This window comes from Meriones unguiculatus, chromosome 1, assembly GCF_030254825.1.
Source record: "Meriones unguiculatus strain TT.TT164.6M chromosome 1, Bangor_MerUng_6.1, whole genome shotgun sequence".
Taxonomy (NCBI): Eukaryota; Metazoa; Chordata; class Mammalia; order Rodentia; family Muridae; genus Meriones; species Meriones unguiculatus.
Genome location: NC_083349.1, coordinates 82,124,067 through 82,137,854, shown reverse-complemented (window position 1 = coordinate 82,137,854; position 13,788 = coordinate 82,124,067). Strand labels below are relative to the sequence as shown.

General features: G+C 41.3%; 1 protein-coding gene across 2 annotated transcripts in view; it reads right to left on the bottom strand.

Annotated features, from left to right (window-relative positions):
• Stk3 (serine/threonine kinase 3) overlaps positions 1-13,542 on the bottom strand; it is a 348,343-nt gene extending 334,801 nt beyond the window's left edge. Inside the window, exon 1 of one of the 2 annotated variants that reach the window (XM_060392896.1) lies at positions 13,262-13,542. In XM_060392896.1, the coding sequence (XP_060248879.1) occupies positions 13,262-13,287 (26 nt within the window). In that variant the 5' untranslated portion in view covers positions 13,288-13,542. The remainder of the gene's footprint in view (positions 1-13,261) is intronic. The other variant, XM_060392903.1, reaches the window with a different exon arrangement.
• Positions 13,543-13,788: the final 246 nt, after the last annotated feature.

The following is a 13,788-nucleotide window of genomic DNA, read 5'->3' as shown; positions in this document are numbered from 1 at the left end:
ATGGATAGGAGAAGCCAGACATGAACACACTGAGAAGTTCAGAGAGCAAAAAGCGAAGTCAGTGAATATTACAATGGGTAATGGCTCCACTCTGTGCCAGAAGGGAACTCCATCACCAGAAGATACCTGAAAGACTCTCATATGATGAAATGTTAGTTTATATACATATATACATATATAAAGAAGTACATATCATACTTAGTAGTATGTAGTAGAAGTACTACAGCAATTACCCTATATTCTATATTCTAATTCTTAGATTATTTTAAAAGAATAAAAGTAACACTGAGGGTGAATGCCTCATCACTCACTAAGCAAACAAAAGGAGAAAACTACCAAGAAAACAAAAATCAATCTCACATTCTAAACCAAGTTAAAAAAAACAGTCCCCAAAACAACAAAGGAGAAAATGAAATGAAAACATCAAACAGGCAGAAAAACAATCTCCAGACTAAATCAAACTTATCACAATCCCAGCATCAGAAAAGCTAAAAAGGAGGACTGTGGAAGCCAGTTTGCATTACACAGAAGGATACGGTCTCAAAATGCCAAAAAGGACAACGAAAACAGGGAGAAAATATAGTGCTAAAAGGAAAACCTACAGGCGCTGCGATATAGCTCCGAGCTAAGTAATTATTGCACAAGCCTAAGGACCAGAGCACAGTTCCCCAGAAGCCCACATCTCCTGGTGGACATGGTGACTACTTTTAACTCCACCTGGGAAGGCAGAGACACTGGATCCCCAGAGCAAACTAGCTATCAAATCTAGCCACATCAGGGAGATCTAAAAATGTCTTCAAACAAATGGAAATGAATACACAGAATACTAAAACCCATGGGAAACATGGCAAAACCCGTACTCAGAGAGATCACAGCAATCTGCACCTATGTCAAAAAGAGCCTGTTACTGTATCTCCAGAACTAGTAAAGGAACAAAATAATAAGGATTAAGAAAATAAAAGAAAAAAAAAAAGATCAACTAAAATTTTCAAAAAGATAAACCAAAATTGACTAAAAGAGCTAAAGACACATTAGATAAAACCAATGATAAAATACAACTAAGATCACAAAACTCAATAGAAAGAATTATCAGCACCTATATGTGAATACCTACATGAAGTGACTCTAAAGCAGAGATCTGATGGTCACCAAAAATTAGGACAGGGGAGTCTGGGAATGACCGTTTACAGTTGGCATGGCAACCTCCATGTGTTGCTGACGTGCATGAGAACATGTGGAAGTCCATGACCATGCCCCTGCTGACTCTAAATGGCAAAGAAGTTATTTTTACAGCAGTACCAATGACTGCAGGCTCGCCGTTGAAAAAGAGGGACATAGACAGCTCCGCCGACAACCACTACACCCATCCTGTGACCCTCCCCCAAGTAACTGACTAGACAGGAAGCCGTCAAAGACAAATCTTAAAAATTGTGATAAGGACACTGAAGTGTAGCTCTTCACAACTGGCGTCTTCTGGCAGGGCGCAGTGGGAAATCTGACCGTGTTCCAGTGAGTGTATGGGCAACACAAATTAGATTTGGGTGGTTTGTGAGGAAGGAGGGTCACAGAGGGATAGACCTGGGAAAACTGGGAAATGAGTGTAATCAGGGTATGTAATATGAAATTCCCAAATAATCAATATATGTATATATATATATGAAAAAAGAGCTTCTTGTTGAAGTAATTAAGAAGTTCTTGACAAAGAATATGATAGTTATGCTGTGTTCCACACAATTCTGCCACTTGGGCTCCTAGTTACATTATATTATAAATAAACTTAATACTATAGCAACAAATGCTTTAAAACAGTTAACATTATAAACTTTATGACTGCTACAGACATAGATGCAAACAGACATAAATAAACATAAACATATATACAAAAGCACAGATCAGAACTGTCCACTTTTTAATCTACAATTTGACTGGAGAGAGAAAAAGCCCCAGACATGAATTATATCCAAAATATATAAACATATGTTATAAAAATATATACATTCTATAAATAAATAGTTTTAAATGAATAAAGCTCTAAATAAAGTGTGTAAAATATCAGCCAGGGATGGGGGCACAGGCCTTTAATACCAGCACTAGGGAGGTAGAGGCAAGCTGATCGCTGTGAGTGTGAGCCCAGCCAGGTCTAAAGAGTGAGTCCAGGACAGCCAGGGCTCTGTTACACAGAGAAATTCAGTCTCAAAAAACAAACAGAAAAAAAAAAAAAGAAAAGAAAAATATCTAGGCAGACATTTCTATAAATATATACAACAAATGGTTAATCTGCATATGAAAAGACAGTATCAGTGATTATCAGAGAGACTTAAACTACAATAAGATACACTAGCACAGGGAGTCCAAGATGGTGGCGACCAGCTCCCACTGTATCTGAGAAGCACAGGATCTGAAACTCCGAAATTGGTGAGTGGAGGGGCAGCTGAAGCCAGAACATCCACATCAAGGCTTCCTGGGCCAGAGGGGACAACCCTTTAGCTGGGACCGTTCAGATCCAGGTCACCCACGGTCTCCAGGGGACTAAGAGCAGTGCATCTTCAACACCATGTACTTCCCTAGCGCCAAGCACGGGCCTTGCACAGAGGCGGCAGAGACTGGCTCCAGCAGAAGCCTCCATGCTCGGTTACTGAGACAGCAGAGGCAGGTCTACCAGGTCTGCAGTCTATGCAGCTGCAGTGGGGGTGGCGCCTAGCCCAAGCAAGACCCTCCAGCTCAGTGACTGAGCACCCCCTCCTGCACTTAAGCTCCATATTACAGGCATCTACACACTCTAACACCATCCTTCAAGCACATTTTCACATACATGCCCGCCCTTACACACTTGTGCCTGTGACCTTCCTCCCTTAGCTACAGCTGAAACACCCACATCCACACTCAAAACAGTGGACCTCTCATCCTGCTGAAAAATACTCCAGACATCAGAGACAGACAGACCCAGTCTGAATTACAGACTCCAGGAACAAACAGCGAAGATAAGCAGATGGCTAGAGGTCATAGTAAGAACACATCCAACAAAAATCAGGACATCATGATTTCACACAGCAACCCCCAAAATCAGTGAATATGCTAATTCATTGGAAACACAGGAAAATGAGCTCAAATCTATGCTTATACAGTTATTAGAGGCACATAAAGAAGAAATGAGCAAAGCTCTCAAATAAATACAGGCAAATACAGCCAAACAAATAGAGGCACATGTAGAGGCATATAGAGAGGAAACAAACAAAAATATAGAGGGCACCATGGAAAGACTGGAATCCACATTCAAACACATGAAGGAAATGGTACAAGACATGAAAACAGAATTAGAATCAATAAAGAAAACACAAAGAAGGAAAAGCCTGGGGTTGGAGAAATCAGAGAAAAGATCAGGAACCACAAAGGTAAGCATCACCAACATAATACAAGAGATGGAAGAGAGAATCTCAGGCACTGAAGATACAATTCAGAAATTGATACATCTCTCAAAGAAAAAGTAAAATCAGAAAAGTTCTAAACACAAAATATCCATGAAATCTAAGAATAATAGGAATACACAAAAAGAAGATTCCAGGCTCCAAGCTCCAGAAAATATTTTCAAGGAAATCACAGAAGAAAATTTTCCCAACTTAAAGAAAGAGATGTCCATAAACATACAAGAGGCCTACAGAACACCAAATAGACTAGACCAGAAAAGAAACTTCTCATGTCACATAATAGTCAAAACACTAAATCTTCAGAACAAAGAAAAAATATTAAAAGCGGCAAGGGAAAAAGGCCAAGTAACATATAAAGGGAGACCTGTCAAAATCACACCAGACTTCTCAACAGAAACTAAATTTTTTATTTATTACAATTTATTCACTTTGTATCCCAGCTACAGCCCCCTCCATCATCCCCTCCCAATCTTGCTCTCACTCCCTCACTCCCTCTTCTCCTCCTATGCTCCTTCTCCTTCACCAGTCCACTGATAAGGGAGGTCCTCCTCCCTTTCCATCTGACCCCAGACTATCAGGTCTCATCAGGACTGGCTACATTGTCATCCTCTATGGCCTGGTAAGGCTGCTCCCTACCCAGGAGGAGGTGATCAAAGGGCCAGCTACAGAGTTCATGTCAGAGCAGTCCCTACTCCCCTTACTAGGGAACCTCAGCTGCCATGGGCTACATCTGAGCAGGGGGTCTAGGTCCTCTCTATACATGGTCTTTGGTTGATTCATCAGTCTCTGCAGGACTCCCTGAGCCCAGATTTTTGGGCTCTGTTGGTCTCCTTGTGGAGTTCCTGTCTCCTCCAGGTCTTTCTATCTCCTTCTTCTTCTATAAGATGACCTGCACTCTGCCCAAAGTTTGGCTATTAGTCTCAGCATCTGCTTCAATACCCTAATGGGTAGAGTCTTTCAGAGGCCCCATGTAGGAGGCTCTTGTCTGTTCCCTGTCTTCTTTTACTTCCCATGTCTATACTGTTTGCCCTTCTGAATGAGGATTGAGCATCTTCCCTAGGGTCCTCCTTTTCGTTTAGCTTCTTTAGGAATATAGAGTTTAGTATGTTTATACTATATTATATGTCTAATATCCACTTATAAGTGATTATATACCATGTGTGTCTTTCTGATTCTGGGATGCCTCACTCAGGATGATCTTTTCTAGTTCCATCCATCTGCCTGCAAATTTCATGATTTCCTTGTTTTTAATTGCTGAGTAGTATTCACTGTGTAAATATACCACAATTTCTGTATCCATTCCTCAACTGAGGGACGTCTGGGTTGTTTCCAGCTTCTGGCTATTACAAATAAAGCTGCTATGAACGTGGTTGAGCAAATGTCCTTGTTGTATATTTGAGCATCTTTTGCATATATGCCTAGGAATGGTATAGCTGAATCATGAGGTAGCACTATTTCTAATTGTCTGGGGAAGCACCAGATTGATTTCCAAAGTGGTTGTACAAGTTTACATTCCGAACAGTATTATTATCTATTTCTGTCTGCTAATTTGGGATTTGTTTGTTCTTGTATGTCGAGTTCTCTAAGCTGAAATCTTAAGCTGTGTATTTGAGATCTTTCTCCTTGGTTTTTATCTGGGGGAGGAGGTATCTTAGCTACAGCTTTTTAAATCATTATAAAGAAGGGCTTCCTATCCAGCCAACTATAGCTTCTAGTTTTACAACTTAACATTGCTCAGCATGAGTCAAAGCAGTATTGCGACGGTTGAGGCTGCAGTCACATATCATTCAGGCATTAGAGCACAGCATTTTCCAGATCCTGGGTTTGATCTCTACCACAGCTTTAAAAAGCAAAAATTTCTCAAGTTAAACCTTAATAATAAACATTCTCTAGGCTATACACAATGATAAAAATGACTGAATCTACAACATCAAACATCTTTTCTGTGTCAACTACGGGAAGTACATTTTTCCTCAAACTATTAAAATTCAGGGGTCATCTTTTTCTGCTCACTTTTGCTTTTCAAAAGCTAAACAGTTTATAAATGTTCAGTAGATGTTTGGCACTGCAGAAGAACTGTCAGGGTGTTGTAACTAAGTCCTACCTGTCCCTGGCACTGTTAAGCACCTTACTTGTGACATTGTTCCTGTAATAAAACAGATGCAATCTAATGGTCTCATAGTGCAATTATCTTCAGAAAATGTATTAAACTATGGGGAATAGGCTAATTATTGTCACTACAATGTTCCTAAACCATCTAAGAAAACAGGTACAATAGAAGGGGTTGTTTTTTGGTTTTTTGTTTTAATTAAATAAAAGTGTTTTCAGCTCTATCTTTCTATTTCCTCTCAGATTGGGCCCTTTGCCCAAAAGTTCTACAAAATTATACTTTCCTGGCAAGGAGCTAAAGGGGAAAAGATGAGAGTCTTCTCTATGATTTCCTCCCTGAACTCTAGTTTTTGCTTTCTGAGACTGTTTTCTACTTCCCTCAACTAGAAAGTGACATTATTCCTTTTAATTCCTTGTAAGACACTTACATGAACTTAGATACTCTCCAACCTTGAAGCATTTTTCTCCAATAACTTTCTTAATAACTATTTTTTCAAGATCTATAAATCCAGAAAATACAGACAAAACAACAGACTTGAAAATGCCTAATATTATGCATGTCCACAAAAATAAAAACCCAGCTGGGTGTGATGACACACCCTGTAAGTCCAGCACAGAAGGTCATCCTTGAACTTGAACACAGCAAGTTCAAGGCCAGCCCAGACTACAGAGAACTTAACTCACAAAAAGGTGGGGAAGGGGGACTTGAATATAACACACACAGCACGACCTAGTCAGGACTCTACCAGAAGGGGGATGCACAACATAATCTGTACCAAGACACCCCTTACACTCCAAACTGCTTCCACTCATACACACTGTTCCTCATTCACTTCCCCAACCTCAGATATTCCCTAACCGAAATAATGCCCATCAACCCTCTAACAGAGCCTTCACATCAAGCCAAGTGCACACTTGGACAACAGTAAAGCTTCTGCATCATTCAACAGTCCCTATCTGACTCAGTGCTGTGCACCTGTATTCATGTGCAGTCACGAAGGCTGTGCGGGCAAAAGCTGTGCTCTACAGTCTGGACAAACACATACCGCTCTGCTTGACCCCACAGTGCTACTCAGCTGCACAGCAATAGCATACAGGGTCAGTTCTCTACATTACACAGCAATTCCATTCCTTAGAATTTTTTTTTTAATTTCTTGGAAATCATATGAACTACAAATATTTTTCAAAGCAATAGAATCTCTTTACTCTCTGTAATGCAAATTGTGGGCTGTTGGAAATACAGGTACTCTAAAGCAATCCTTCACATTTGCTTGGTGCATAGATACACTTTTATGTTTAGAAGACAAGACAACCTAAAATTCTATTCAAAAACGTACAGCCTGAAATCTGACCTTAACCAATGTTACCAGCTCTACTGAGTACGAGGAAGATGATGATGAACTCAGTTCCCAACCATCATTACATATACACCAACAATGTTTTCTCAAAGCACAAATCATAACTCATTAGTAAATCATAAAAAATAATTCAGTTTAAGACCAGCTTTTCTTAATGAAACAAGAAAACAGAAATCAGAAAACATACATTTCATAAAACTTCTATTTTAAGATAGACACATGCACATAAACTTTTATACATACACATATGCAGAGGAATCTCTGTATTTATGTTTCCAAAAATGTATTTTGAAAGTCACTAATGTATGGTCACCTGATATGACATCTGTAATTCAACAAAGACTTCTTTCAAACTAAGTTGTTTTTTTTTTCAAATTCTAACCATTCACTTTTTCCTTTTCAATCCAAACAAGAGATATTCAATTTAAACTTTTTAACTTTAATTCAAGAATTTCATACACGAGTACACTGAACTTACATAATTTCTACCTCTTCCTCCCCAGCCCAATTACCTCTCAAATCCATGACCTCTTTATCTATAATTATTGATTATATTTATGTATGTATATTATATTATATATTATTAAACAAAGCACACAAATAGTCTAAGAAATGCAACTAGTGTTTCTCACGTGTTTAGGGCTGATGAGTTAGGGTCCAGCAATCTCACACAGCATTTGTTCCTGAAGAAAAGTCTCCCTTGACATCTATAGCTTTTGACATCTATAGCTTTTCACGGGGCCTTGTGAACTTTTGCCCAAACCATGCTAACATGTCAACTAATGTGGTCTTGTGAGTCTTACGCTGGCAATCACACTCTTCAAAGTTCATACTGTGGCATCCTTGTTATCGTGTCTGGAGGACACTCTCTGCAGTCCTCCCTGTCATGTGGTTCTCGCCATCCTCTCTTCAAGGACACTTTCTGAGCCTTCAGTGCAGGACTTGTGTTTCATATGTCCCATTTGAGGCTGAACACTACATAATCACCTATCCTCTACATACGGATCAGTTCTCAATCTCTGTAACAGTCTCCATCTGCCTGCTGCAAAAACGCAGCTTCTTTGGTGGGAGGTGAGAATGGAACTTACCTACAAGTTTAAGTATTTAGAAAGAGGTTGGAAATTATATTAACTTAGAAAAACAGTAGAAATAGGTTCTCCTCTAGGGTGTGTGGCCTCTCCAGCCATGGGTTGTTAGCTAGGTTTACAGTACTAGGCATAATTTTTCTCCCATGAGCAGGTCCTAAGTCCAATTAGACAGCTGTTCATGACCACAAGATGTAAGTGCCACTACTTTGTTGAGATGTCTTGTCCAACACGTCACTGTTACGGTTCTCAGGCTTTATAGCTATGTAAGACTACTGCTAACTCTTCTCCCACAGCAGCTTGCATAGCACCTTCTATCACTATGAAGGCTAGCCCTTGGGGAGAAGGCTTCTAGGGCAATAAAAGCTTGATTTCTCCAAGTCATGTGACCTAAGGGTATGGTGTCCTCAGCAATAGGGTCTTCAAGTTCTGACATGGGAGCAAGAGCAATGGCAATGTCTATATTGTCTGGAGCTCTCTTGGAACTCTCTGACCAACAACTTAAAAGAAGTCACCCCTTTCCTGGCTCTGGGGTTTTTGGTAGATATTGTATAGCTCCTGGGGAAACATTATCCTCCATGTGGGGTAACTCCATGTAAATTCTCTGTGTGTGTGTGTTGTGTGTGTGTGTGTTGTGTGTGTGTGTGTGTGTCTGTGTGTGTGGTAAAGAAGGAGAGAGACAAAGACACACAAAGACAGAGACAGTTATATGTACATGTTCATCAACAGATGAATAATGAAAATGTAGCACACATTTACACAACAGAATTCTATTCAGCTGTAAAGTAAAATGCAATCAAAATATCTTCAGATAAATGGGTATAAATGAAAAATATTATACTGAGTCAAGTAGCCCAGAGCCAAAAAAATAAAACATATGTTTTGGATCTTAGTGCCAAATATTTAGGTTTGGGTGTTTAAGTTGGAGTAATCATAGAAATCAGGACAGGAGACAAGGGATGAAGGAAGGATGTCTTGGGCGGGAAGAATAGGACACAAGTGCTTTGAAGGGGGAAAGAGGAAAACATGGTGAGGAACTTAACAGAGGAACTTAAAGAACGGAGGGTAATGTAGAGGGAGGAAGGGAGATGGAAGAGGGACTAATAACACCAAGGATGCTTCAAAACACTTAGGAAACCCTTTGGGTTTTTTGTTTATTATTATTATTATTATTATTATTATGTATAATTTATTCACTTTGTATCCCTCATCTCCTGCTGGTCCCACCCTCCTTCCCACTTCTTCCCCTATATCTCTCTCCCCTCGTTCACTGATGGGGGAAGTCCTCCTCCCCTAACTGTCTGACCCTAGCCTATCAGGTCCCATCAGGACTGACTGGATCCTCTTCCTCTGTGGGCTGGCTAGGTCACCCCACCAGGGAGAAGTGGTCAAGAAGCAGGCAACTGAGTTCATGTTAGAGACTATCTCTTCTCCCCTTACTAGAGGAAACTACATGGCGCCTACTAAGCTGTCTATGGGCTACATCTGAGCAGGGGATATAGGTCCTCTCTATGCAAGGTCTTTGGTTGATGCATCAGTCTCTGTAGTCCACCCTGGGCCCAGCTTTTTTGGCTTTGTTGGTCTCCTTGTGTGGTTCCTGCCCCCTGTGGGTCCTTCTATAACCCCTTTCTTCCATAAGACTCCCTGTGCTCTGTCCAAAAATTGGCTGTGGGTCTCAGCATCTGCTTTGATCCCCTGCTGGTTGGAGTCTTTTAGAGGACATCTGTGGTAGGCTCCGGTCCTGTTCTGTCTTTCACTGCTTCCCATGTCTATTCTATTTGCCCTTCTGAATGAGAATTAAGTATCTTCCCTAGAGTCCTCCTTGTTGTTCAGCTTCTTTAGGTCTGTAGATTTCAGTATGTTTATCCTATATAGCTAAAATCTGCTTATAAGTGAGTATATACCATACACGTCTTTCTGCTTCTGGGATACCTCACTCAGGATGATCTTTTCTAGTTCTATCCATTTGCCTACAAATTTCATGATTTCCTTGTTTTTAATAGCTGAGTAGTATTCCATTGTGTAAATGTACCACAATATATTTTGTAAGCTTGCTTTAAAATTTATTGAATTTATTGAAGCTTTCTGGAATGAGCATTTAGATTACTTCAAAAAAGGCCAGAAAGATGGCTCAGCAGATAAAAGCACTTGCCACCAAGCCTAACAACTTGAGTTTAATTCCCAGGACCTACATGGTAGGAGGAGAGAACTGGCTCCCACAGGTACACATACATGCATATGTACATACATATGTGTGTGTATATATATATATACACACACACAGTACACACATACAAATTAACAGAGTACTTCAATAAAGCTAATTTCAATGTAGGTTGGTCCATATTCATATTTTTTTCTTTACTTTGCTAACAAACACTTCAGTACTTGTAAATCCTACACCTTGTTCCTAAGAACAATGGAAAGTCACCTAGAAACTTGTTTGTCGGGCTGGAGAGATGGCTCAGAGGTTAAGAGCACTGGCTGCTCTTCCAGAGGTCCGGAGTTCAATTCCCAGCAACCACATGGTGGCTTACAACCATCTATAGTGCCCTCTTCTGGCGCGCAGGTGTCCATGCAGACAGAACATTGTATAGACAATAAATAAATAAATCTTAGAAACTTGTTTGTCAATGTGCAATTGAAGTCTGCTCACCTCCAACTGTTCCATATTCTACTATCACAATTCTCTCCAAAAGGAAAAGCCTATTTTATTCTCTCATCTAATTCTAGAATTAGACATTTCTAGTCTGTGAATGTAGATCAACAAAAGTGAGAACTCGCATATATGAAGCTCTGGGTCCAGTTCCCCAGTGCCACAAAAATTAGAAGTGAATAGGCGAGAATTAAGTTACAGACTTGCCCTGAGTCCTTTTCCCTTAGTCAGCTGTCTGCATTACCTTTTACGAGTTCAGAAAGTTCATCAAAGGCAACTCTAAGCTTCAGTGAATCTACCCACAAGAAGTTAGCTTCCATCATTCCAAAGACTTATACATTATAACTACGAACAAGCTCATTCTCCCCAACTCTCCCTACAAGCCAGCTGGACAGTCTTACTATCAGCTTCTGCTCTGTGGCTTGTACTACCCATTCCACTCCTGAGTGCTCAGACAATTTACATTTCTAGCATCAGAAGCACAGGTGTCACAGGCTACTTACTGTTAAGGAAAACAAGAATGCATCTTACTGATCCCTCTTCCCTTTGCTTTTGATTCCATATAACCATCTCCAACTTCAGCCATGAATAGAAATATCTGACTTATGATTATTTTCATTTTTCAATTATGTAAATTCTCTGAACCCTCAATTCTTTTACTTCAATCTTCAACTTTATTTCCTCCAAACTACCTATTCATATCATTTCTCTAATGTCTGCAGCTTAAAGAAATTAGCTATCTTGAAAGAAAACTTCAGCAGCGTACTCACCTTTCCACTGTCTTCATCATTCCACATCTATTAAGTTTAAATTTTACATAACTGCCGATCCTAACTATGGCTGACAAGCAAGACCCTTTTGTAAATCATGTCTCTCTTACAATGATAGCCATCCTCACTTTGGCAAAAATTATATAAAACTACATATACTTCCAACAAACAGAGTTCTCATGTTTCTAAAGTCCACTATAATAAAACTGTAAAAAAAAAAAAAAAATCTAGGCATCTGGAGCCCATTTGGTACCTGGAATGAATGACAGGGCAGCCACACATATTGCCGATGTTTTGCAAGCCTTGTTAAGAATAATATGAACCTATGAATACTAAGAAGCTATGAATTTGAGGGTGAGTGGCGCCATACAAGACTACTGAGGAATCTGAAATGTGATTCTAAAATTTGGCTGCACACTAGATGCCCCAACTCCCAGAGAAAAATGATAGCAAAAGAAGAAAAATCTAAAATCAGTGACAAAGCTATATAATATGATTATATGTTTTATAAAGGCACAGATTTATAAAGGTCAAATACCCATTTCAGAATGGTGACCATCCTCACCATCCTCTGGGGTGGGAAAGGATGCAACTGTGAAAAGATATACAGAGAGGGTTTCAAATAAGTTCAGAATATTTTCTTTCTAAAGCTGGGTGTTGATAAATTAAATTAGTTCTCATGTTTTGGATGCTTAGAATTTTGTAATTTAAAAAAAAGCAAAAAGAATATAGCACATAATCAAATAAGTATCACATTAGGAATCCTGAAAAATATCTCAGGGTGAGATATTAGACAACAAACACCAATGACATGCTAGAAAGTCTATCAGCTGATTTGTTTCCTGTGCTCAGGACAGCCTGTCTCTTCTGGAAACCTGTCAACAAGCTCCCTTTTTTGCACCTGAACAGATAGTTTCCAGGCCCTAATTCACAATTCACAGCTGTTCTCAAAGTACCTGCCTTTTTAATTATTCCACCCCACAGGTATAACACTTTACATCTCCAGAGCTCTAGCCAGCACAGCACGTGAAGGCACTGATCTTTACTACATTACTCTCTTGAAGACAGTTCTGTAAATTCAAAATGAAAGAATTCGGTTAAATGTTTTGCCCAGCGTCAAACTACTAGTTTATTCATTATCGGGCAGAGGGGACGCACACTATGAAGTTTTATCAATGGACATGTATTTAGCTTCATTGAAATTATTATTCCAAACTACAGTACACATATGTACACACATGCATCCAATATGTCCAAGATTAAACATAAACACTACATAGCATAATAAAGTACCACTAGTTTTACATGCATAACTATATGGGGGAGGGAACTTAACATTCCTTCTGTCTAGTATCCATAAATTCTTTAGAATTTGGGCGAGGGAGGAAACACCTGTCACTGCAGCATATCCATAATGTTTTACATTCTGCGTGGCTATTAATATACTTAATTCCTTAAAAAGTAAATAAGCAATCTGCCTTCTCAAGGTGAATGGTTACTATATATTATACTTTATATTATGAAGAACACTTGATCAAAGAGAGAGAGAGGCGTGCATTGATGTCCTCATCTCCAGGCTTCGTGGTACGCCACTCAAACTCTCCTAGCCCATGACCGGAGGGGTGCCAACCGCTGACCACTCAACTTGCGTCGCGCCAGGCCCCGCACGACGTCGGCTCGGAGTGTCGGGCGTCCAGTCGGGGACCGGCCTCACGGAAGGACGCGGCCGGCCGGTGGGCGCCTGGGCCGGGCTCGGGTCCGCGCCCGGCAGGCGGGGACAGGGTCGCGGCCGGCCTGGCCTAGCCGCCCCCGCGCCGCGCCGCGGCTTCCGTCCTCATCCCGCTCCCGCCGTCGTTACCTCTTAGGCGCCGGAGGCTGCTCCATGGCGGCCGGTGGCAGAAAGAGGGGCCGAGTGGACCGTGAAGGCCGTAGGGAGGAAAGGGGCCTGGAAGCCGCGGGCCGAACGCAGGGGACCACACCGGGAAACTCCCGGGAACTCGGACCAACTTTTCCCGTAACTCCGCGGCGGATCTCCCTCCCGCTCCGACGCGGTTCCTCCCTCCCGCCCCGCCCCCGGCCGCGGCCTGCTGCTGCGAGCTGGTGGGAAGAGCCCGGCGCAGCGGAAGGTGGGCGGGGCGGGGACCGGGAGAGTGGGCGGGGCGCGAGGGGCCGGAGCGAGTGGGCGGGGCCTAGCGCGGCCGGGAAGAGTGGGATGGGCCAGGCTCTGCTAGTACTAGCTGGGAGAAGCAGTGGATTGGAGTGCACAATTCAGAAAGGAGAAAGGTACGCTACCAGAGGAGAAATTTTGCCCCTCCAAGAAGGGCTCTGCTGGTGCTGGGGAGCTGGCCCACCTGAGATTTGACTCATTTCTCAGGATTCCTCAAA